Source organism: Eptatretus burgeri, chromosome 11 (genome assembly GCF_056783735.1).
Source record: "Eptatretus burgeri isolate ZD-2024b chromosome 11, Ebu_testis_v1, whole genome shotgun sequence".
Lineage (NCBI taxonomy): Eukaryota > Metazoa > Chordata > Myxini > Myxiniformes > Myxinidae > Eptatretus > Eptatretus burgeri.
The window spans coordinates 99176639-99203668 of NC_140971.1; the positions used below are offsets into that span (position 1 = coordinate 99176639).

Here is a 27030-nt window from a genome sequence, read left to right on the forward strand (position 1 = left end):
TAGGTTTGATGGTTTTGGAGTTATGGAGGACAGACACAGACACACACATGTTCATTAGTATCGATAATGTCAAACGGTGTGTGTTTGTTTCAAAAAGCAGGCACATATATATATATATATATATATATATATATATATATATATATATATATATATATATATATATATATATATATATATATATATATATATATATATATATATATATATATATATATATATATATATATATATATATATCTCTCTCTCTCCCCCCCCCCCCCCTTCCAATAATACAGCACCCTCCTCCCACACCTCTCTCACTCTCCCCTTCTCTCTATAGATGTATCCGAACAGTGGTTACATCTGGACGGTGGTCATCTACAAACGCATCTGAATGGTGGTTATATCCGGGCGGTGTTTATCCGTATGATCGGTAGAAAATGGATTTCAGACATTATTTTGTTTCCATCTTCACTGTTATTCTATGCAGAAGCATTTCAATGAGACAATCTGAATCGCAATTAACGCTTCACCGCACGTCTGCCTTCCCTTCACCCACCCCTCCTCACTCTCCATCACTCTACCTCCTCCCCCCCCTCCCCCCCAGGTAATCCCATCAGCAAAGCGACAGGTGGTATTTGCGTGTGTGTATGTATGTATATGTATATATATATATATATATATATATATATATATATATATATATATATATATATATATATATATATATATATATATCTATATATATATATATATATATATATATATATATATATATATAGCTTGAAAATACTCTATAAGGGTCAAAGTTTGTGAACATACAGGTGCACCGTGTACCTTGATAACTACATTGTGTGTTAAGTGAAGCCCCAATTACAACAACTAAGCAAAATCCAATTTTAAATGCAATTCCTCGTTAAGTGGGCGCGTGTGGCCGAATGGTAGAGACATAGGAGAGACATCTCAGCGATTGTAGATCAAAATCTGATTGAAGGCCACAATGAAGGTAATTTAATTGCAAACAGATGGAATAATTGAAGTAGGCCCAGGTGTTTTATCATGTTTCAATCAAAATGTCTCAATTTTATTTCCCAAATAAGGCCGACTCACCAATGACTTTCAGGAAAGGGATATCTGCCTGTCCTACCTGGGTGGGCAGGCTACAGGTGGTGCTTTAGGGTTGACAAGTACATGCCCGAGAGAAACTCGAGATGGCAGCACCATGTACATAAACCTAAACACCTTTGGTTTTTCACATCATGTTTTATATCCTTACAAAAACCACAAATTTGTATCCGATTTGAATATCGGTTATTGAACATGTTCTGGTTAAACCAGTGGTTATATATATATATATATATATATATATATATATATATATATATATATATATATATATATATATATATATATATATATATATATATATATATATATATACATATATATATATATACATATATATATATACATATATATATACATATATATATACACATATATATATATACATATATATATACATATATATATATATATATATATATACATATATATATATATATATATATATATATATATATATATATATATATATATATATATATATATATATATATATATAGTTACGGCTGTGGAAATTCGCAATACACCATAAAGGGTCCTCAGGTGAGATATATCAGTAAGTTCATGTGTAGTTAGCCCAAACCCGTTGTTTGAGGGAATATATGTGATCCATTCGGGCTGCGATTCTTCAGTTAGCCATTTTTCTTTTGCTGTCATTATTTTGGTGCAAGAACAACAACGAACATCGCCACAACCAACATCTCAATGATCACGCCATTCACTACATGACGCCAACAATCATGCCATTCACACCACGACGCCACCTTCCACAACTACGCTACCACCATCTTCGCCACTCCCCATTCAACGAGCAATATGCGGTCACGATCTCCGCGGGACAGATGAAAGGAGCGGAGTGGCAGCAGCAACAAGGGTGCGAAGGGGCATCTCCTGCCCAAAACTCCCGCTTAAATATCTCCCACCAAGATCTCCCGCCCAAATATCTCCCACCCGAATCTTCCTTCCCTCGTACGGCGCGTGGAAAAGAAAACCAACAACACCTGTGGGGTTTTCCCGCCATTTTTCCCCGCGCTTGGTGAGAAAGGGGGAGGGGGTGGTGCGTCCTCCCCCGATTGGCGGATGTGCGGTGTGACACGGCCGGGGGAGAGGAACGCCCCCCTTCGAGGCATTTTCTGGAAGCGTCTCGAAGGAAAGAGGAGCCTAGAATGGGGCGGGGCGCAGAGCGGAGCGAAGGGCGGAGCCCGACCCTACAAAAGGGTGGGCGTGGAGAGTCCCTGTTCCCTTGTCCCTGGAGAATTGTCGAAAGTTGTGGAGAGTCGCTGGTCGGTTGTCCCTGAATGAGAATTGTCGAGAGTTGTTGGAGAGTCCCTGCTTGAGGTTCTGTTCGGTCGTTCGGGTTGGGCGGACGACAGGTGCAGGCGCGAGGCACGAGCCCAGTGGACCACGCCGGAGGGACTCAGAGTTGCGGTCGCCAAGGGCTGGACAACGCGCTCGGGGAAGTCACGACTTCCTTTTCTTTTGGGGTTTTGTGTAAATGTCTGTGGGTGGCGCGAGTCTTGAGAAGTAGAACTGTTTTAAGTGTTGCCGTGTGAATCGCCTTATTCAGTTGTAGATCTGCGTTGGTTCTTTGCTTGTGTCTTTCTTTGCATAAACGTATACGTGTATTGCTTTTATTGTATCCCTTTGACTGTAATATACGTGCCTTCCATGCTTCTGTGAATAAATGTGCTTGTCCGATTGTTCCCCGTTTTGCTTCATCTTTTCCTTTTATTGAATCTCCATCTTGCATCACGTAAGGGATTCGTAGTAGGTTTAAAATGCCCGGTAAATAATCTGAACCGTCAAGGTCGACGATAACTCCGCTCGGTTATCCCTGTAGCACGGAACGAGCCGCTTAAGCGGTTCGTGTCTGGAGTCGACCTGTGGCGTGGTACAACTCCTCTGTACGCTATCCGCGCGGGTACTTCGGTAAATCGACCATTCGGCGATTGGACCCTATTTCGCGCGGGTAGAATGCGGACAGAGTTGTGGTGAGGTTAAACCCCCACCCGTGACGAGCTCCTTGTCGGTAGTTCCAGGAGGGTCATGACTGAATTGCACGTTCAGTGGGCGAAGCGGCCGCTATTGGTTACACGCGGTCGATCGCATGCCGGCGGAGCGCAAATTCGCAACAATATATATATATATATATATATATATATATATATATATATATATATATATATATATATATATATATATATATATATATATATATATATATATCTTTCTTCCTCTTTCGGCTGCTCCCGTTAGGGGTCGCCACAGCGGATCATCCGTATGATCCGCATAGTGATTTGGCACATGTTTTACGCCAGATGCCCTTCCTGACGCAACCCTGGTCACCTCTTACAACACAGGGATAATATATATATATATATATATATATATATATATATATATATATATATATATCTTCTTCTTTCGGCTGCTCCCGTTCGGGGTCGCGGATCATCCGTATGATCCGCATAGTGATTTGGCACATGTTTTACGCCAGATGCCCTTCCTGACGCAACCCTGGTCACCTCTTACAACACAGGGATAATATATATATATATATATATACATACATATATATGTATAGCGGAGGAGGTCAAAGGGCGGAGGAGCTCCTTGTGAGCCAACGGCCATCCATATCTAGTGCCCAACTGTGTCTGCGGACGTCCTCCTGCAGTTGGGTTACTTCTTATTAGGAGGTTGGTGGCAGGATTTGCACTCCGGCCACCGTAAAACCCTTCATTCCGCAAAACGCAAAAACACCAAAAAATCTGAAAACCCACTCCGTGGGAGTACCTCCTGTGCAGCTTCCCTTCGCAGGGCAGCTCACCGGATGACGGGATTGGGGCAAAGCCTTCGGGACCCCCAATCTTTGATAGGAGGGAAACCACGGGGTAACATCCCTGGGTCAGATTGCGGGAGAGTGTGTCGGAGTGGTGCTGAGGTGTCGTCCACCAGACGGCGGTCTCCTTGGGTTAACCTGAGGCGGTCCCTTCGGGTGGATGCCTGGAATGTCCTATCCCTAAGAGAGGATGATCACCTGTCTCTGCTATCATCTGAGCTCAAGCGTTTGGACATCGGGATTGCAGCTCTCTCTGAGGTTCGGAGACCGGATTGCGGCGAGATAATGGTGGGTGGTTACACCTACTATTGGTCTGGTCGCTCTGATGGTTACCATACCCAAGGAGTTGCTGTAGCTGTGTCCAATAAGCTGACCCCAATGATAATTGAGGTAACACCGGTCAACAAGCGTATTATGAGATTAAGGATTCGCCACTCCTTAGGTGTCATTTCCCTGGTCTCAGTTTATGCTCCGACTGAGGCGAGTGATCTCACCGTGAAGGATGCATTCTACGCCACACTCGAGTCTGTGGTTGATCAGTGCCCCAGACGAGATATACTTCTAGTCTTGGGGGATTTCAATGCATCGACTGGAACTGATAGGGACGGTTATGAGGTGTGTGTTGGTCCCCATGGGTCAGGAACTATGAACCAGAATAGCACTAAGTTCCTTGACTTTGCAAGAAGTCATGGACTTAGGGTGGCTGGTTCATGGTTTCAGCGCCCACAAGCTCATCGCTGGACTTGGTATTCCAACGCTGGCGGTGTGGCAAAGGAGATTGACCATGTCCTCATTGACGGTCGTTGGAGGATTATCCAGAACTGCAGGGTCTACCGGAGTGCTCAGTTCCTCAATACTGACCACAGGCTTGTTGTTGCAACTCTAAAGCTGCACCTTAAATCCTGGAGAATGGTACCATCCCAGCCTAGGCTGGATGTTGCCAAGCTCAGGGATGAGAGAGTAGCTGAGGAGTTTGCGAACAGGCTGAGTGGACACTTGGGGGTTCTGGGTGCTTTGGGGGTCCTGAAGAGTTGTGGAGCGCCTTCAAGACCACCGTCCTTGATGTTGCCGGTGGATGCCTTGGAGCTCACCGCAGGGCATAGAAGAATTTTGTCTCTCAAGGGACACTGGATACCGTTGACCAGAGTCGCAGGGCCAGGCTGAATGGCAGAGCTGAGCTGTTCAGGGAGCTGAGGCGTAAAACTGTACGTGCACTGAGGGTGGACAAGGAGGCCTATGTGCGAGGAATCTGTGAGGGGGTAGAGCATCACCTGTGGACAGGTGATTCTCGTCCCGCTTACAGGGGAATTCGCGCATTACGTTCATCCAAGCCCATCCCTCGGAGCACTACAGTTCGAGCAGAGAGTGGTAGGCTCTTGACAGAGGAGTCTGAAGTGAAGGCCCGCTGGGCCGGTTACTTTGAGCGGTTGTACCAGGCTGATCCCCCAACTGTCGAGTTGGACGTCAAGGGTGTTACAATCCCTGTTGCTGACCCTCGAATCAACTGTGGTCCACCTACGCTTGTGGAAACACGGGCTGCGGTGAACCAGTTGAAACGGGGCAAAGCTCCAGGGATCTGTGGCATCCATGCCGAACTTCTCAAGGCTGGTGGAAATGCTGCACTCGTGTCGTTGCATGCAGTTTGGTGCTCTGCCTGGAACACAGGCATCATCCCAACTGACTGGAAGAGGGGCCTTGTTGTCCCTCTCTGGAAAGGGAAGGGTGATCGCCAAGACTGCAACAACTACTGAGGGGTGACGCTGCTCTCAGTGCCGGGCAAGGTCTTTGCTCGGATAATTCTCGATAGGGTTCGCCACCATCTGCTTGAGCACCAGCGTCCAGAGCAGTCAGGCTTTACACCAAAGAGGTCAACGATTGACCGTATCCTTGCACTTCGTGTCCTCACCGAACGCAGACGAGAGTTTCGGCAGGGGCTGCTTGCAGCCTATGTTGATCTCTGTAAAGCGTTTGATTCAGTGAATCGGGATGTCCTCTGGAGGATTCTTGGTCTTCGTGGGGTGCCACCAAAACTGATCGATCTGATGTCTGAACTCTACTCTGGTACTGAGAGTGCTGTGAAGTGTGGTGGTACCATCTCTGACTTATTTCCAGTTGTTACTGGAGTTCGTCAGGGATGTGTACTTGCCCCCACACTTTTCAGCACTTGTATGGACTGGATTCTAGGGAGGATGTCGGAGAGATCAAGTTGCGGTGCGTCATTTGGGAATGTCAAGATCTCGGACCTTGACTTTGCAGATGATGCAGTCATCTTTGCGGAGACTTTAGACATCCTCTTGGGGGCCCTCGAGGTGCTGAATGAGGAGTCGGAGCCGTTGGGATTACGTGTTTCTTGGGTCAAAACTAAGATCCAGGCTTTCGGTGACATCTTGGATGCTGCTGTCCTGTCTGTGTCTGTTTGTGGTGAGGATGTTGAGGTCGTGGAGAGATTCACTTACCTTGGCAGTGATATTCATGTCTCTGCTGGCTGCGAGTCAGAGGTCAATAGACGTCTGGGTCGGGCCTGGGGAGTCATGGATTCACTGGATCATGGGGTGTGGCGCTGCCGGTACCTGTGCGGGAGGACGAAAGTCCGAGTCTTCAGGTCCTTGGTACTTCCAGTCTTGCTCTATGGATGCGAGACTTGGACTCTGACCAAGGATCTGAGACGGAGACTTAATTCCTTTGGTACCAGGTCTATTCGGAGAATCCTTGGCTATCGCTGGTCGGATTTTGTGTCCAACGAGCGGTTGCTGAGAGAGACTCGGATGAGATTTGTTACCTGCATAGTCCGTGAGCGTCAGCTGCGGCTGTATGGACATGTGGCTCGTTTTCCTGACTCTGATCCTGCTCACCAGATTCTCTCAGCGAGGGAGTCTCATGAGTGGAGGAGGCCAGTGGGCTGACCACGTGCCTCATGGTTGCAACAGGTTGACCATCATCTCAAGGAGATGGGGATGGGCCTGGCATCTGCCTGGGGGATGGCCAGACGGAGGCCCCTGGAGTACCGGCGGAAAGTGGACGCAGCGACGCGCTGTTCTGGCACATGCTCCCATACCTGACCTGACATGTATATATATATATATATATATATACATACATATACATATATACATTTATATATATATATTTTAAAGCTCAACTTTGAAACAGAGATACGTTTGACGTCCAGTTCATAGGCCTTGATAACTGGTTCTCTTGTGGGCAGCCCGTTTGCAGCAGTGACACGAATTTAATTGCAAATCTTTGCTCAACCAGCGTGACATCATAATTGGACTTAAAATGATGTGCAAGCATATTTGTACTCAGGTGCACAGTGTATGATCAATACGTTTATCGTCTGGTGTGCAGGTTTACCTACTCTGGTTAAACCAATGATAATGTGAATCATCTTCTTCTTAATATGCATCACAAGGCTACAAAGCAGCATCATTGTCTGAGGGTGCAGTTGTGCTGCTGGTGCAATGCCCCTGTAGGTTAGGGCAGTTATTTGTGATGTGTTTAGGGTGCAGGCGATAGCTCGCCGACTCTTCATGAAGGACACCATGATATCTTTAACGTCCACCAACTAATGCTGGCAGATGGGATGCCTGTTTAACATCAATCTGAGGGAAGGCGCACACAATGATGAATCACCCTGCCTGTGAAACACCGAGATGACAGTTAATTTTCATTACTGGGTCAGGATTCGATCATAGTATAGACAACTTTGAGCATAGTGTGCATACCTCTGGGCCATTCTGTCCTTTCAGCCCATATTGTGGGTGAGTGTGTGCCAATCACTTTCTGGTGTGCATGTTTACCTATTCTGGTTAAACCAATGATACTGTGGGTGAGTGTGTGAGTGTGTGCCAATCACCTTCTGGAGTGTACTGTTCTGTTTGTTGGCATAGATGAAGGGATTTCTTAAGAAAGATGGGATTGTATCGAGTTGCTTGGTGTGTGGACGTGTAGAAGACATCTCAATGTAATTAAGTAGACAGATTGTGAGCTTAACTGTTATGTGTCATCACACTGGGGGGGGGGGGGTGGTGCCGTGTTAATTAGGTAGGGATCAAGGATAACTTCCCCTATATGTAATTGCCCCCCTGTGAATTTTCCTGATGTTTTCATAACCAAAATCGGCAATAAAGGTGGGGAGCACATCCCTAAAACAACTACAAGGGGGCAGAAGCCCCACCTTCCCTGGTTTCATGCGAGCAGGCTGTGCCCCGGAGATGGAGGTTGGATGGGCGTGACGTGAGACGTATGAAGAGGAAGAGGGTGTGGGAGGCAGGAGATCAAATAGGACGAGAGAGAGGACGTTAGTCAGAGGACATGGAGGATCTCGTTTTTGCTCTCGGCACGACGAAGGCAGCACGATTCTCGTGTTCGTGCTGTGTGAATTTGGCTCACGTGCTGAGCAGGGCGTTGGCCGTTGACGTTTTGGTCGAGGCGTGAAGTGTGTATGATTCTGAGGAGGGAAGGAGAGTGTGCCTCGTCGTGTGGGCCATCGTTGTGAACAGACCGGGTGCGAGAGAGGAACGGTCGGCATATTCGCTTATGAAATGAAGCCGCATGGCAGTCTCTGAGCCTTGGTGTTAATTACAGCTCACAAATTGCCCGACGTACGTTCTTCCCACGGCGAGAAGGCGGCTTGGCACCATTTTGTTGGACGCGTCTGTGAAGCCCCTCAATTCCATATTCCATAAACACCATCTGGACCAAGCTCAGTGTCAGGACAACGGAAGGATTTTTCTTTGGTTCATTTTCCCCTTGTCTGTATTCAAGTCTACATGGAATCGCCTCAATTTGATTTAGATTTGGCTTACTTCACGTTTTCCTTTCATTATAATGATTTGAATTTCGTCATTGTACACATTTGATTATTGTTATTAAATTATTATTCGGTTAACTCGATTTGCTCGTGTCCGTGTATTTGTGCCGTTCTGGTGCAGCGCTCAACTGTTCTCCCGCACATTAATCACCGAGAGTCTCGGCTGTCGACCTCCAAGGGAGACGTTTGCCCATCGATCCAGGTAAGGGTTGAACCCCCTAGACACAACAGTATGTTTACCCATTCTGTTTAAACCAATGACATTTTGAGTGTATCGGTACCAATCAATTGTTTTGCACGAAAGACGGTCACGAGTCTCCATTTCACGATCCAATTAGAATTGTGATTGAACATGATGGCATAATAACGCAACTCTAGACAACGCCATCATTTGTCCACAGAAACATAAAATTTAGTCAAAACATGACAAGTAAGTTAGCAACAACGAAGGAAAAGCCAAGTATATTTTCCCAAGGTAGAACGTACCATGCAAACACAACACAGCCATACATGATAACAGCCGCAATGACAGCCACTGCGGTGTCACCGATCTTCATTCCAGACTCGGTTACGCTGGGAAGGCAGATTGTTTGCTCTTTTCCATCCTGAGAAACTGAATGTCAGAAACAAAGGAGAGAGAGGGAGGGAGAGGGAGGGAGGGAGAGGGAGAGGGAGATAGATAGATAAAATTCCTTGGAAAGAATAAGAATCTAAAGAGAATAATAAATGGCATTGAGGAGTGCACAAGGATGATGAGAAAGCATCATGAGTAAACATGATCGTCCATAAACATGTGTGCAGAAGACGAGCAATCAGGAAACTGACTTGTCTCGGCAGGTCGACTGGAAACTGTCGAAAACGTGAGGTACATGACATAACAGGAAATGATTGATGCTTGCAGAAGACCCGAGTTACTTTGGTCTAAATTGGGGATATGGGGTTAAATGGGGGAAGGAGGAGAAGCGGCAACGAAGAGTAGATTTCAAAATTTAACATCTTCATCATACACGTCATCGACTTGCGTTCAATCTCATTAACATCAGTTATATTTCCCATCAACAATCTCACTTTTAAACTCAAGAGTGCAGAGAACACACTACCCAGTGCAGTCTTAAGGACTTGGGCAGAGTGTATGCATGGCAAATTTGATTGGTCGAGATAATATAAAATGTTTTACTGTTTTGTCCAAGTACTGCTAAATGGAAGGGGTTTGAAAGTGTCAATAAGGTGATTTGTCTTCTCCAGTGTCTAAGTACATAATTCCATTGAAATAAAATAAAGATTTTAAAGGTTGCAGAAAAATACGATAACCTGTCCTGAAGCTCACCTGGATCAGGAACAATAGTCACTCAAACCCCCGCAAACCCCTTAGACCCCAAAAATTTTAATGTCGTGAAAAAACTTTGGTACTACATCAAGGGTAATGAAGGTTGTGGTCAAGTTTCAAGGAAATTGTGTGTGCAGTTCGCAGAAGAGAGCAAATACCTATTTTGGGGGGTAAACTCATCACCCCCCCATAGCCCCCTTGATGAGCGCAGTTTTTTATGCAGATGATAAGCTTTGGTACATCACAGGTAATGAAGGTTGTGGTCAAGTTTCATCAAACTTGTGCGTGTACTTTCTGAGAAGAGAGCAAATATATATTTTGGTGGATCAAAATCGACCCCCCCCCCCCCCGTTGTAGACCCCATTAATGAGTGCAGATTTTGATGCGGTCAACAAACTTTGGTACATTAGTGGTGATGAAGGTTGTGGTCAAGTTTCATCAAAATCATGTGTGTAGTTTTGGAGAAGAGAGCAAATTTATTTATTTATTTATTTTGGGGGGGAGTCAAAAAACTCCCCCATAGACCCCCTTAATGAGTGCAGATTTTGATGCGGCCAATACAGCTTTGTTGGGCATCATATACGAAGCTTGTAGCCAAGTTTCATCAAAATTGTGTGTTTGGTTCAAGCGATAATGAATGAAGTGTTTACGGACTCACTGACTGACTGACTGACTTACCTACAGACACTGCTCGATCGCATAAGCTCATCTGACGAAAGTCCAGGTGAGCTAAAAAAAAAACAATCCAGAGGTTTACCGCCGTTGATGCAGCATCTCTGACACCACCCAATTTAACAAGTTTCATTAGTTCCTCACGTCTGTTGTTTGTGTCCTTTGTGAAGCGTCGGTTCTTCATGAACAACAGCAGGTTTTCTGTTTGGAATGATTTTCAATTTTGTTTGACCGACAGGCAGACGGAGTGGAGACATGATCCCACTCGTCTATGCGCATGCGTTTTCAAGTCGAAGTCAGAGCCAAGGTACTGATAAACGGAAGGTTCGTTTTCCGAGTCGTGTTCAAAATACAACATCCAATATAAATCAAGTTGTTCCTCGATCATAAACTGACATTTGTAAACAGAAAGACGGACAGAAGTGAAGCAATTGCTTATCCCCGCTTCATGTGTGAGGTCATGACCATTGCACTAAACATATTACGTACACGTAAATAAGGTGTGGAATAATTCCACCCACAATTCTTGGTTTCACCACATCCCTCTGTGAAAACCTGCTTGACTAGTTACCAGGCTAAACTAGTCTTCACAATGGACTGCCTTACGTTATATTCAAAATCGGTTGGAGTGATGACAATAAGCACCCACAAGGGCATCATTAAAAGCTGGACTATAACCTCTGGCCCGTTCACTTACGTTTTTGAACGCATGGAGAAATGGCCAAGGCAGAGACGAACACGCAAAGCACTATGTTGACTCCAATGACAATTTTGTTGAGCGTACAGCCCTCACGATGTGTATACAGGAGCAACATAAAGACTGATGCGGCGACGGCAATGGCATAGAACAGAAGAGTGGCCAATCCCAAAGCAATGTACCAGAGTTTGTTCGTCCTTGTCCCTGAATACCTATTGTTGAAAAGAGAGATGGGGAACACAGCAGCAGGCATTCAACGTCCCAAATACATACATGTAGCACGTGACATACTGATCACTCATGTGTAGATGTTGAGCTGAGCAAAGCAATGTGTAATCACTTCCAGTGGTTTCCTGTTGTGCAATGGTGACCATTCACTTGGTATCAGCACTCTCTAAACTCATCCCACCCGGCGAGTTATATCCACCTCATCCAAAACGCAAGCACGCACGCACGCACACATGCACGCCTAGAATTCACAAAGAGATCGTTATCCTTGGCAGGGTGGGTTGGAGGTGGAGATTGGATGCATCAGTCATTTCAACATCAGCACAAATGATAGAGATTTTCAGTCGGAAACACAGGGCAGAATTATAAATAATAATAAAAAAAACATGATAATACACTTCAATGTGTTCAATTCCCAGATTATATATAGATATATATATATATATATATATATATATATATATATATATATATATATATATATATATATATATATATATATATATATATATATATACATATACATAATGAGAGCTGTGCCGACACCAGTACAATGCAACAAAGTGAGAACGCTAGGTTCACAACAGGAGTGTCCGACGAGCTTGTCTGGACTGTTCCTTTTTACCAGTTCTTGCTCCAAGTGTGCGCAAATTCCACGAGCAGTAGCATCTGGATGATGATGAAGAGAAAGCCGCCGCAAGCCCCGACGTACATCCACACTGGAACGGGTTGGAACGCAAACGCCGTTAGAGAAAATACAACAGGATCAAAGGCGGGCAGTGAAAGGATGAGATATCATGCGGGTAACTCGAGCGGCCTTGAACACTCTAAAGGAAGCCTGTTCGAGTACGAGGGGTTTTTAAAATACATTCTTTACAGTGCCACAAGTATTAGGAAAATTAACAAACTTCTGCTTACACAATGGATCCCTTCATACGACGCCGTACAGTACCATACACATTCTTGGCACCTAAATCACATTTGGATAAGTACAAAATGTCTGCATTAACCAAGTATGAATAAAAAAGGAAATGTCACGTACCCTTGACAAAGTTGTCCTTATCGGGAATAAAGAAAGCTCCGGTACAAAATACGATCAACGTCACAAACTTGAAGAACCAGAATCTGAAAAGAGAGAGATGGAAATGTGTGAACTTGCTCTGAAAGTTTTCCCACCAGAAACGCGCACATCGCGCACACCTACCGGTCCCGAGCGTGCTGCTGGGGATTTGTGGGGACATCGGCATTCCAACGACACTACATGTGCACTCCATCTGCACTATCGAACGCTAGAAATGACTGCAACATTTCGACGTGGAATTTCCGACCATTTTGCTTTTCATTAGATACCAGAGAGGGTTTTTGGAAGTAGCGTGAGCCGATAACGATCGTGTGCAAAATCTGCAGCGTCATTACGCACCCATTATGGACGCTTGCCCTGCAGTCTCGGCTCGTCTTCACGTTGATGAGGAAAAGGAAGAGGAGGAAGAAAAAGGCCGCCATGCCAAAGCATACTTTGTAGACCGCCGAGTAACCAACGAGGACCTCGCAATCCTTGCCCGCTTGGATACTCTCGCAAACGTCCGCGTAGAAAGGCACCTGCGTGGAATCACCCCGTGGGAAATGGAAAGGATTTACTCGTGAATGCATTTCCAGAGAAATCAAACACATCAGACACCATTTGGGGAATTTCAAATGAAATGGACAAACCGGAGAGTTTACACGGGCACGGAGGTAGACGTGCACCATCGTCCTTTATCACGACTCCCTTTCGAGTCGTCGCAAACTGCAGGTCCTCAAATCGGGTGACACCACTTCATTCGGCGGGAAACGCATCGCGAGCGACTTAATCGAGCGACATAAGTTTGAAACTCACTGGGAATTCAATTCTATTCTTTAAAAAGCAGTTCTATTTTTGTGGAACATTGCACGTGCAAATTGGTAATTAAAGTGTTAAACATCAAGTGTGCGTAGCTGGAAAGGGACCCGAAACTTTCAACGGGGCCTCAATTGAAATTCCGTCACGCTTGAACTTGAAGAACCCAATTTCCGGCTTTGTGTTCACAACAATCGCGTCGTATTCCTCTCACACTCTCAATGGCTACCCTCGGAAACCGACAGAACTTTGAACGAGTTTGAAATGCGGCGCATGCGTGACATTCGTCGCTGGGCGACGGTCCAAAGTCATTTCCAGTGTCCTTTGAGTGTGCCCCTCATGCAGACCTCATGGGAATGTAATAATCTTCAATGTTTGGAGTAATTTAATCCGAGCTCATAAAAGCTTGTAATCAAATGAAAAAAAAAAAAAATCAAATACTGCGTTGGAGTCTTCAGAAGGAACCTGGGTAATCAAAGAGCAAAGATGGGGTCATCTGGAGGGACCGGCGTAGGATTTGTGTTTCAGCCGCTCCTCCGAAATGTACCCACCAGACCCATCCAGGGCACAGCCAAGTGAACCTTACAAAAAAAAAAAATTGGAAGAATTCAGTTCTCCAATTTTTTTGGAGAAATTTGGAGAAAATTTTTTTGGAGAAATTGGAGAAAAAAAAGGAGAAATTACGAGTAGAAGAGAGATAAAAGGGAGGCAAAGGAACAAAAAAATTTTTTTTTTAGAATAAACAAGTAAAAAATATATATATATAAAATGTCACAACCCCTGTTTGTTTTAGTAATTTTGCTTTAATTTTGAAGTTAAAGGACCAGGCCATATTTATGTACAGCTAAAATGGCCGCCAGTCTACCGGTCGGTCATCTATGATGAGATTGCAAAATAAAGTGAGGTGCACGTATATGCCGTCATGTACTGTGTTTGTGTCAAGTTTGAAGAAGATCGGACCGTGCCAGTCTGAGAAATGGTGGAGGATGTGTTCGACACCGGGTTGTTGTTGTTGTTGTTGTTGTTTTTACAACTAAAATGGCCGCCAAAAAGCCGTCTTTGATCGAATGACGAAACAAAATGACGTGCATATGTATACCATCACGTGTTGTCTTTGTACCAAGTACGAATAAAATCAGTCCACACACACGGACAAAGTCCAACGGGGGAGGCTAATAAAGAGAAATGTGAAAAAGTACAAAGAAGTGTGGAAGAAATAAACATCAAACATGTCGGTGAAATCCCAGATAGACTTCAGGGGTTACTCCCAAATCTCAAACGCAGCAACGGGAACAAACTACCAGAGGTCAGCGGGGAAGCAAAGTCCCCACATCATCAGGATATGGTACATACCGTACATCGTCATATGACCACGCGGATGGATATACATGGTATACAATAAGAAATTTCATGGTTGATGATACCACCATGTTTGGAAATGTCATCGTTTCTGATTCTCATTGTGGAATAGGCAGGTGAGCCATTCTAAACTTGCTCACCTGCGTGATCCTGAACTTGATTCCCGACAATGACAAAGCCAAATTTCACTTCCATTTACTGCACGGAGCACTACCATGAAAGCTCACTGTACATTAAAGCTGGCTATCCACTCGTAGTATATCATCTTTAAAAAAAAATTAAAAAAAAGAAGTCCTTTGGGCCTGGACAATTCCAAATCCCTTGCTTTTATTTTATTTATTTTTTTTTTTCTCAATTAGGATGCTTCTTGGTGTGCAATGTCCGCTGTCAACGAACGTCCAGCACACTTCGACTGTATATTATTCAGAGCTTTACAAAAACTCCACAATTTATGTCACTTGCACTTTCCTCTCCCGACTCCTCGGCAGCAACTTTAATGGAGAAGTCCGTTAAGCCCGCAAGTCCTCACGTGCAAACCCCAAGCAATGTTCACCAGTTTTGAGGCAACAAGCAGACAGATAAACTGGTTGAGGAGCACCCGGTTGGGATGGGTGAAGGCGGAGGGGGTGGAAGAACAACTTACATTCTTCTTGAGAGCTTCAGAAACTGAGGAACTGAGCATGAAGAAGCATACAGCCGTGCCCAGAACGTGGAAGAGGGTATATATGATGCGCGTGCCTGTGGACGTCCGTATGGCGGGAAGGAATCCACAACAGAGGGAACATGGTCCAGGTCCACAGCAGCAAAGCAACTGAACAGGAAACACACACACACATGTACACAATTCCCATGTTATCTTGTGGAAGATCAAACCAAGTAGTTTAAACAAAGTGGATGATGTCGACGAGTCTGGTGAGCAAGCAGAACCCGTTTACACGGCCATCGTCGAGAGATTCGGTGTCTCATGGTGGGTTTTTCCACATTCTTTCTATAATGGCTTAAAAGGACATTTGTTTAGCATCGTTGAACTTCCTTTGTCATTTATGTGGAAATACAAGTTATTTAGGCCACATTTGTTTGGAAAAAAACAAAACAAAAAACCCATCAGAGTTGGTTCTACAACGTGGCGAATGTAGCTCGCAACGTCGGATCATCTCGACAGGACACAGCAAATTAATTTGAACATCTTAAGAAAGAAAAAAACACATTTTGGTTTGAACAAAGCAAGGAGCAAGAGTTCAAACCCAAGTCATTCATCGAGTCGTCCAGTTATCTCGTTCTAGCAAGTCGTGTCCGATTTCTGGTGACATTCAGGATTAAATTTCTCCAAACATCCCCATCCTGCACTGCTTCCTGAAGCTCTGGCGGAGACAGCTTGTTGCATCCTTTACTTCATCCATCAGCTCGTACAAGGTCTTCCTCTTCCTCTTCTTCTTCCCCCAAACATACCCAGCATGGTTGATTTCCTTCAGACTCGTTTTCTGCATGCATGATGTGTCCAACCGAAGTACAACAGCGTCTGTTTTTATCATCAGCACTTCTGTTCAAAATGGAAACGCCAATGTAAAGTCATTTAACATGATGTTGGGCCACAACATGCGGCTAATAGAGCCTGTATGCGCCGTGGCATGGAGTCCACCACCGTCTGGAATTCTGCAGGAGGGAATCAGCACCATTCTTCCACGAGAAAGTCAATCAACTCACACCTGCTTGATGGAGGTGGAAAACGCCGCATCAGGCGTCATTCCCGAATATCCCATAAATGCTCGAATGGGTTCACGTCTCAGTGTCATGCTCATCAAACCATTGGGCAACTCTCCTCTTGCGAGGAGGAGGGGGGGGGTCTCGTCTTGCAGCAATGCCAGCCATAATTATAGGAAACCAGGCCTGTGCAGCATTTTTATACATGACCCTAAGCATTCTGGGATGTCATTTGCTAATGAACACATGGGCCACACCTGTGTGGAAGCCGTTGCTCGGTGTCCCTCATTTATCCAGGTGTTTCCATGTTTTTGTTTGTCCACTACCTTTACACGTTGGTATAAATTTACTCAACCACCCATTTGTTTATTATTGTTGTAGTCCATGGACTATTTAACATTCGTCTCCAACATCACATTTCAAAACCGTCAATCTTCTTCCTTTCTCTCTCTTTCACCGTCCACGACGACACATCCATACATTGCAAATTGAAATACCAGATCATTCACCACCTCCTCTTAGGTTGTCTTTTCATTTCCAGATCTTTATCAATCCTGACATTGCTGTTGTCCCCAACACTAACCATCCATGAATACCTCCTCCACATTGATCTTAGAACCAGGAAGATGAGACATTCCATGATTTCCACGTGATCGTCTCCCAATCTGAACATGCCAATCTTCTCAGTTGATAAGATTTTAATCTTTTTTTTTTAGGTTTAATATAAAGAAAGACGAGCTTTTGCACTTCCCTTCTTCACTCTCTGCAGCAGTTTCACCTGCTGCAAATTCCTCTTCCTCTTCCGGAACCTTCTTTCTCAATGGGCATTTCTCCCTTAATGAAGTCTTCCATTCTGTATTGAAGGATCTTTAATAACATCTTGGTAGTATGTGAAATGAACCTTCTCTTGGATCCCTTTCCTTCGGTAATGGTATGCACGGTGACTGCTTCCACCTTTTAGACTAAGCAATCCTGCTCCAGATGTGTGTGCAGATACCTGTTCACATTTTGATTGGCAACTCCCCAACTACCTTGAAGGCTTACATTGTAATTTCATCCGCACCTGGTACTTTACCATTTCCCAGCTCTTTCGAGGCTGCACATTCCTCACATTCAATCACCATTGGTTCTTGCTCATAATCTCTTTATTCGAAGGTTGCCATCGTTTCGCTACGTCGTGTGTATCGAGGTATGGTACAGTCCTCACATCTTTCTTTCACATGAGTTTCTTCCGCCAGATATTTTCCTGTTCTACTCTTAAGGCCTCCCCATCCTCGATCTAAACATTCCAGTGATCTCTCTCTCTGATTTTTCTAAAAAGCAAACATCTCTTGTTTCTCCAGCTCTGTTGTCACTTTCTATCGCTCTGCATGCCTCTTCAAAATATTTATCTTTGTCTTTCCGAGCTTGTTGGAAGTTGGTATTTCGTCACTTGATGTATTCTTGATGCTCCTTTGGTTTTCATCTTTCTTCTTCTTCTTCTTCTGACAGCCATTTAGCCTCCTCCGTTGTGCTTCCTTTCGGGATGTTTTTACTCTCTTCTGTTATGATGTCTTCAACCTCTTGTCACAATTTGTCTGGCATTCTGTCAACCAAGGACAGCTCTGAAAAGCGTTTTTTCTTTTTAACCTTTATTGTACTTTTAAAAATTTATTTTTCATACTTTTTTTCAGGGTCATATCGTCGGGGGTTTCTTTTTGGGGTTTTTTTTTTTCCACCTTTCTCAACTTTACTCGTAGTTTTGACACAAAGGGTTCATGATCTGCCCCACAGTCTGCACCTGGCAGAGTATTGGCAGATTGGACAGCACTTCTCCATCTTCTGTTGATGATAATGTAGTCAATCGGATTTATACGTTACCCACCAGGTGAAGTCCATGTGTAGAGGCTGCATTGGGTTCTTACCTCCACCACCGAAGGAGGACATGGGTTATGTTTTTACCCATCTGTCTGTCGTGAGCAGGACATCTCAAAAAGTTGGGGATGGATTCGACAGAAAATTGGTGGAGAGGTTGGGTGGTATGTGACAAGGACTCGATGATTAGATTTGATGAAGATGCAGATCCGGATACTCGAATTTTTTTTCAGCGATTCTTCACCATTGAGAGATGCGGCCAAAAATGATACATAGCACGTTAGCTAAAAAAGTTGTGGATTAGTTATGACAAGACTTGGTGGATGAGTTGGGTAGGTGACAAGAACAAGCCAATTCAATTTGGGTTCAGGTCAGGATCCTGATCTGGCCCATCAGTGGGATACAAATCGTAAACTGTTCAGCCTGGCGGAAGAACAGTGACCTGAAAAAGTATTCATGTCCTCCAAAGTTTTCACATTTTGATGCCACCTGAACACATTTCATGATGCTTTCAAATGAAGCTTAGTATACAGGGTCTTCACAAACTACTCCAAAGTGATAAAGCTAAAAAATACAGATAAAATGTGAATCAGTTTCACAACAGAGAAAAATCAGATGATTCTCAGTTACATAAGTATTGTTACGTTTGAGGGGGGGGTATGCATTCAAAGGGTAATTAGGATGTTTAATTAGGTATGCCATGCTGTTCGAGTTTACCAGGATCTCGATGTAATAAGTAGCAATTCAGTGGTGATAAGTTGTCTAGTAAATGTTCATTTCTTCAAGGGGGAAATGATAAATGTCACGTAATTAGATAGGGACACGGGATAGGGTAAGTGTGTCTGCGTAAACCCCTTTTGGTATAATCTGAAGACTGGCCGTGACGTCACAGGACAGTGCAGCGGATGGCTCCACCCCGTGATCACGATTGGCGGAAGGCGATGGCGGTGGGCCAATAAACGGCTCGATTGGGAGTGACGAGGACGAAGGATAAAAAGGTTCTGTTCGGGGTCGAAAAGGAAGAGGAAGAAGATTACAACCAGAACGATCGTGTTTTTTTGGTGTGGAAGCTGTGGCGGCAGAGAGCGTCCTGGTTGTTGTGCTGAATCGATCGTGTTCTTGATCGTGTCTGGGAGCCTTGCCGAGCCTCGTGCCTCGCTTTGGTTGGCTCTGGGGTTCTGCTGACTCGGAGTACGGGGTCGAACGGCGGGCGGACCTGCCTCCCTCTCCTGCTCTCGGCTTGGCGCCGGAGCTGGTTCCCTGGCGGCTGTGGGCGGACTTGGGCCAGGACCAGGAGGTCGACAGCACCACGGTTTCTCCTGCCCCCCTGACGAGAGCAAGGCCAGCTCGTCCGGCGCCGATCCAGGGACAGTTGCGTCCACACCACGGTCCAGCCTGACCACCAGAAATAGCTATGGTGTGTGTGTGTGTGTGTGTGTGTGTGTGTGTGTGTGTGTGTGTGTGTGTGTGTGCGTGCTTGGCGCCATAGAAGGTTTGAGATCTCTATATTCATTAGAATTGTCTGTTTTTCCCCACGCCCGATCCCACACCATCCCGTCGAATCGCCCCAGATCCCTCTTCTTGCCGAATCTTGTTATTTCTGATAATAATAAAAACAAATAAACATCATCAACTCAGTGAAAAGTGACTCGTGCCACCTTCCTCGTCCCGTTTGCGGTAGAGCGATTAGAACCGCCATGTTTGGGTTATAAACAAATAAATCGCCTCCATCGTTTCGGCTCATTCTACGTTGGCGGGACTGTTCAAGTACCGTGGACGTCACAGTATTCAACCCCTTTGGGAGGTTTCCAAATAAGTCAGGCATGAAGTGGTGGAGAATCACCATTCAGGAGAGGGTTATAAGTAAATTTCAAAGTCACTCATGATCCCTGTGAGTACGATGAAATCCATCATGAAGAAGTGGAAGACGTATCATACCACCCAGACTCTACCAAGATCAGGTCGCCCGTCCAAACTCAGCAACGGGGCAAGAAGGAAACTGGTTCGGGATGTAACTGTAAATCCAACAATGACTTTGAAACATCTGCAATGATCGATTTCCGAGATGGAGGGGGTCATTGTTCATCGATCAACAATATCCCGTTCCCTTCACAAATATGGACTCTGGACAGGTGGCAAGAAAGAAACCATTACTGAAAAGACACATCTAAAAGCTCGTATGGAGTTTGTGAAAAATCATCTTAATGAAACTGCAGGCATGTGGAGAAATGTTTTGTAGTCAGACGAGACAAAAACTGAACATTTTGGTCTAAATTCAAAGCGTTACTTCTGTCACAAGCCAAACACTGCACATCACCCAGTCAACACCATCCCTACTGTCTAGCATGGTGGTGGCAGAATTATGTTATGGGGTCGTCTTTCATCAGCAAGGAATGGAAAACTTGTCAGGATAGAAGGGACAATGGACGGTGTAAAGTACAGGAGAATCCTTGATGTAAACCTGCTCGAGTCAGCCATGAATCAAACTGGGTAAGAGATTCACATTTCAGCAGCACAATGATCCGAAGCACAAAGCTAAATCCACACTGGAGTGCCTGAATAAGAAGGTAATAAATGTTCTTGAGTGGCCCGGTCAAAGTCCTGACTTGAACCCAATTTAACATTGATGGCGAGACTTGAAGATTGCAGTCCATCGACGATCCCCATCAAACTTGGCAGAACTAGAGAAGTTTTCACGTGAAGAATGCACAAAGATTTCACCATGTCGCTGTACAAAGCTGGTGGAGACCTACCCACAAAGACTCATGGCAGTTGTTGCTACAAAATGTGATTCTACCAAGTCCTGACCTTCGGGATTGAATATTCTACAACCAGTGGATTTTGATTTGTACATGATTTTTACAGGTATTCCTGACATGTAACCTCCTTCAACTATAACAGTGTTTAGTTTGATCTCTTCAGTTATTAATAAAAAAAAAAAGTTAATTTGGAAAAAAAATGTTTCTACATCATTCATAATTCATCTAAATGTGGCACATTATTGGTCGGGGGTGAATACTTTTGCAGTCCGCTGTATGCGCTCACCGAGTGCCGTTCTAGTTTGAACCATATGTTTGTGATTACGAGCTCATTCTCCACACACAACTCAAGCATTCACATCCCTGGCTCATTTTGGATACCACGTCCATGCCTTCGTGCAATCCCTGGTGCTCCTGCTTCTCCAATTTTTACATTCCAGACTCCCATAATAATTAAAACATCTCCTTTAGGCACTTGTTTTTTTCCAGTTCCTGCAACTTTCCATAAAACTCATCCATATCTTCTTCACCTGCTGCAGAAGTTGGAGCATATATCTGAATGATGGTGGTGTTCAGTGGATGTCACGGTGGTGGTGTTCACTGGATGTCCTTTAAACCTCACTGATGTTAACCTATCATCGACTGGACTGTATCCTCGTATTGACCCTTCCATCTTCTCACTGCCATTCCATTTGTTTTACAGGTTCCGTGATTAGAAAAGAACACTTTGTCATCGTCACATTGACACAGACCCAAACCAGTCAATCTAAGTTCTCTTGTCCCCAAAATTGTACAAGTTATAACAATGCAAATATTTTTACACATCCTGAAATTCCTTAGCCTCAAAGAACAAAACAAGCAAATAATAACAATACTGTAGAGTAACAAGAAGGCCATTAGTTTAAAACTCAACAAGACTTCCATGAGCCTCGGTCAGGGAGGTGAGCCGAGATAGTGGATTTTAAAAAAAGAAAATGCCAACAGATCACAGTCTCGCCTTCAACACAAGTCACGGGGCAAGTGAATCAATCAATCAAAAAGGCCTTTTAAAACCCCTGTGGCAACATAACACACGAGCTCAGCAATGTTGACCCACAATGAATGCCCCCAGTGTGGGATATTTTCGAACACTGGAGCAAGGTCAATTATCTCATCGCCACAGGAAAGGAGGAGGGTGCAGCCTCCAGGGAAAGCAGGATTGGGATGCCAAACGTTGGTGGAAAAAATGTGGACCTTTGCATCTATTTCAGAAGCATCAGTGAACTGAAGGAATCAACGAGTTCTGGAAAGGCACGCGTGATGATACATCAATTATTACCTCTAAAACAAGCAATCGGTTGATGAATAACCTCATAAAATTAATGAAAAGTTACAAATTTATAAAACTGGCCGAATGTTAAATCATCTCGCTGATGAAGAGCCTTTGGTTCGGGTTTGGGTCCGGGTATTCATAAACGGAGAGGGATCGGGGGTTTGGGGGTAACGTAGGTGCAAATGGCAGCCGTTGTTTTCACAACTCTTCCCCCAAATTATTTTTCACCTCTCTTTCTTCTCCCACCTCCTTTCTGGTCTTGCACCCCCTGCTCTTTCCATGCTTTGCCCCCCCTCCCCCAGCTTTCTGCAGGGCACACACAATCCACCATCAACCCCCTTTATTGTGAAACTACGTAAATCCAGGATCACTGCTCACCTCTACTCATTCGTTCCTCTGTTTTCTGCCTGTGGAGCCAACTTCTACATTCTTCAAAATCACATTCTCCACTCCCGCTCTTCAAGACAGCTGTTCACCGTCATCCAAAACCATGATCTTTTCTACCGTTGTTAACCCTCACCCCACCCCCACTCCAAGCCTCCTCCTTTTCCCATATTTCCAGTTTTCCTTCCTGTATCTTGTCCACCCCACGTGTTCTTTCCTGCCCCCCCCACCCCATTCCTCTCCACACCCATTGTTTGTCCAATGTATCTCTGTTTTGTCCTTCAACCCTGCTCTTCCTTTTGTTTTGTTACATCCTCACCCGTTCAGTGTTCTCGCTCTTCCACAAGCCTTGAGTGTTTACAAAAAAAACAAACAAACTGTAAATTCTCAACGAGAGCGAAGTCGATGTCGCACCATCGCAAATCCCCACGCTTCCTCCCTCAAACAAAGTTGAAAGATGGAGAAATGTTCCACCAGGAATGACCCAATATCAAATATGAGTCAAAAAATAAATAAATTAATCTTCTCTTTTAACCCCTTTGACCTGAAGTCCCCACCTCCGGGACACGAACCGAGTGTAAAATCTAAAAAGAGAGAGTTACATATCCCATACTCTCCCAACGTTGATTACATTTACAAGTTTCTTTTTTTGTAAAGTTTAAAATGTGAACGTAATTGCATTTTTTGGTATTTGATCTTTTGACCCCACCTCGTAGCCCCAGGAGGCAGGGCCAAAAATTACACTGCCCTCACTTTCTTACCAAGTTGTGATCGTAAGTACAAGTTTGCTGAGTTTCTGCACAACCGTTTAGGGGGGGATAGCCTGACGGGCGGACAAACGGAGCCGATGGCAACATCCCCTTTCTTTTCAAAAGGTATGGGGGATAATCAACCTTCGATATATCATTTGTATACTTTATGAAACCTATGACGAGTCAAACATTGTTCAGTCCCCTGTACAGAGGAGATACACATACATGAAAGGGCTGTACTCAAGCAGATTAGTCTCTGGAGGGTGTACCGTATCATGGGGGAGTGGGGGCATTCAATAATACCCCCAAACCCCCCCCCCCAAGCAAGGTGTGTAAAAATGGCTGGAGGTTTCGGAACAAATGAAACAAATGGAGGACGTTTCGGCAGATCATGTGGTCCTCAATCAGAGAGGAAAAACTAGACCACAGTTTCTGCCAGACGGAGCACTTTGCATTCAGGCCAAAAAGTTCAACTTTCTTCTCAACAGACCACAAAATATTTTCCCTCATGCTCTTAGAGTCTTTCACGTGCCTTTTTGTAACGTCCAGGCGTGCTGTCACGTGCCTTTTTGTAACGTCCAGGCGTGCTGTCACGTGCCTTTTTGTAACGTCCAGGCGTGCTGTCACGTGCCTTTTTTTCCTCAGGAGTGGCTTCTGTTTGGCTACTCTCCCATAAAGCCGAGATTTGTAAAGTGCTGCAGAGACTGTTGTCCTTCCTGCTGGTTCTCCCATCTCAGCCAAGGAACTCTGTAGTTATGTCAGAGTGGTCATTGGGTTCTTGGTCACCTCCCTGGCCAAGGTCCTTCTTGTCCGGTTGTTCAGTTTGTTTGGACGGCCAGCTCTAGGAAGAGTCTGGGTAGTTCCATATTCTTTCCATTTCCTAATGATGGAGCTCAATGTGCTCTTGGGAACTTTCAAAACTCTAGAAATTGTGTTATACCCTTCCCCAGATTTATACCTCCTCACAATTCTATCTCGGAGTTCTACGGACGGTTCCTTGGATTTCAGGTCAGGTCAGGTATGGGAGCAAGCGCCAGAGCAGCTCGTCGCTGCGTCCACTTTCCGCCGGTACTCCAGGGACCTCCGTCTGGCCATCCCCCAGGCAGATGCCAGGCCCATCCCCATCTCCTTGAGATGCTGATCAACCTGCCGCAACCACGAGGCACGTGGTCGGCCCACTGGCCTCCTCCACTCACGAGACTCCCTCGCTGAGAAAATCTGGTGAGCAGGATCAGCGTCAGGAAAATGAGCCACATGTCCATGCAGCCACAGCTGACGCTCACGGACCATGCAGGTAACAAATCTCATTTGAGTCCCTCTCAGCAACCGCTCGTTGGACACAAAATCCTACCAGCGATAGCCAAGGATTCTCCGAAGAGACCTGGTACCAAAGGAATTAAGTCTCCATCTCAGATCCTTGGTCAGAGTCCGAGTCTCGCATCCATAGAGCAAGACTGAAAGCACCAAGGACATGAAGACTCGGACTTTCGTCCTCCCGCACAGGTACCGGCAGCGCCACACCCCATGATCCAGTGAATCTATGACTCCCCAGGCCCGACCCGGACGTCTATTGACCTCTGACTCGCAGCCAGCAGAGACACGAATATCACTGCCAAGGTAAGTGAATCTCTCCACGACCTCAACATCCTCACCACAAATAGACACAGACAGGACAGCAGCATCCAAGATGTCATGTCTTGGAATTCATGGTAGAGTTTCTGCTCTGACACGTCCTGTCAACTGTGGGACCTCATCCAGAAAGGTGTGCTTCTTTCTAAATCACGTCCAATCAGTTGAACTCAAATCAAGTTGCACCCGAGGTCAATTTGGAGTGTCCATATCAAACGACTTGAATACTTATCGACGCAAGATATTTCAGCTTGTAATTTTTAATTTGTTAAAAATTTCTAAAAACATCTTTTCACTTTGTCATTAATGGGGTATTTTGTGTGGACCAGTGATAAAGAGAGTTAAAATTTAATGTATTTAAAATGTATCCTGGAAGAGTCCGTTACATCAGTTCCTCCATCGGATGCGTCCGAGCTCTAGCTCTGTCTCCATGAAGAAGCCGACTCGTGAATGAGGCTTCGTGCTCAGTTTGCTCATCGACAAGGCGACGACAAAAATCACGATTCATGCCACAGATACGACGTTCTTGTATTACCAATGGCTACAGCTGGCATCCGTCATGTCGTGAACTCTGACTTGCCTTTGGATGTACTGTAGTCGCCATTTCACATACATTACAGCTCACACTGTATCTGCTCCTGCGGACTTCTATTTGTGCACGCCGTATGAGGATGCGATGCGATCGTGTCTCTGGTTTCCGTGGGATCAGCAAAAAAGACTGTTTGGGAAGTCTCAAGATCCAAGCAACAGTCGTGGTAGTTGTTCAAGTGCGTGTCCCACACTCCACATGAAGTTTCACACACGACGACCTGAAAGAACTCGAGAGCTTTGTTGCACAGATATACTCTGCAACGCAGTGAACGAGACACGCGAGTATTTCTTCGCTCGTGGGCATCGACAAATATACACAACATTCCGACAACGAGACAACATGTAAGGAGTGCGGCATTCCAAGGTGGCCGTACGTGGGGTCGGACGCACACAAACCGCACATCCCATAGGTCCATCACCGGGAGAATGGAGCTCGTTGGACATGATTAAAGTGCGTGTGAACCTGACTGGTGTACACTTCAAGGAGGCCTCGAAGGAATGTCGTGAAACACGTCGAACGTATCCGTCACCCCCCCCCCCCCCCGACATATCTGTCACACGAACGGAATCCACACGAATACATCTAAATACCAATAGTGTGCGGGTCACAGGATCGGGTAGTCGTACATGACGAGTATTTTCAGAGTCCTACTTGGAATATTAGATACAAGATGTATGTTCACCTGGTTTTTGGGCCACAGTGATGGTGAGGTTTTTATTATTTCATGTAATTCTCAACAAAAACCTGCACGCTCACACAGTGGACCAACAAATGCCAATTTGGGGTTTGGTTCCCCTTTGGTGGATCATTTGTGAAATGAGAATACCTGAAGACCCCGACATACCCGCTCTCATGCTTTCTACCAGAAATTAACAAGTCTTTCACAGATCTGCCCAACGTACATGGAGAAATGGCACCAAGCACGAGGTACAGCACCACACCTCACGACGAGGTGCACGAGAACAAGCCGATTCGGGTTCGGGTTCAGGTCCGAATCCAGAGCCGACCTACCAGTGGGATACAAAATGTATTTGGACCTTCGCATCAATCTCGTTTATCCTGTGAGTGTGGAATACAGTACACCTGTGCGCCGTATTGTGGAAACACACCTGTGTAAGTCGTAACGACG

The 27030-nt window shown here is 45.0% G+C and overlaps 1 protein-coding gene across 2 annotated transcripts in view; it reads right to left on the minus strand.

Annotated features, from left to right (window-relative positions):
* The window catches only part of LOC147017746 (serine incorporator 5-like), a 46317-nt gene that overhangs the window by 18300 nt on the left and 987 nt on the right, over positions 1-27030 (minus strand). Inside the window, exons 2-8 of one of the 2 annotated variants that reach the window (XM_085847626.1) lie at positions 15562-15729; positions 13104-13282; positions 12726-12808; positions 12309-12402; positions 11456-11667; positions 9585-9680; positions 9246-9372 (exon numbers count right to left, since the gene is read on the minus strand). In XM_085847626.1, coding sequence (XP_085703752.1) covers positions 9246-9372; positions 9585-9680; positions 11456-11667; positions 12309-12402; positions 12726-12808; positions 13104-13282; positions 15562-15729 — 959 coding nt within the window. The remainder of the gene's footprint in view (positions 1-9245; positions 9373-9584; positions 9681-11455; positions 11668-12308; positions 12403-12725; positions 12809-13103; positions 13283-15561; positions 15730-27030) is intronic. The other variant, XM_085847627.1, reaches the window with a different exon arrangement.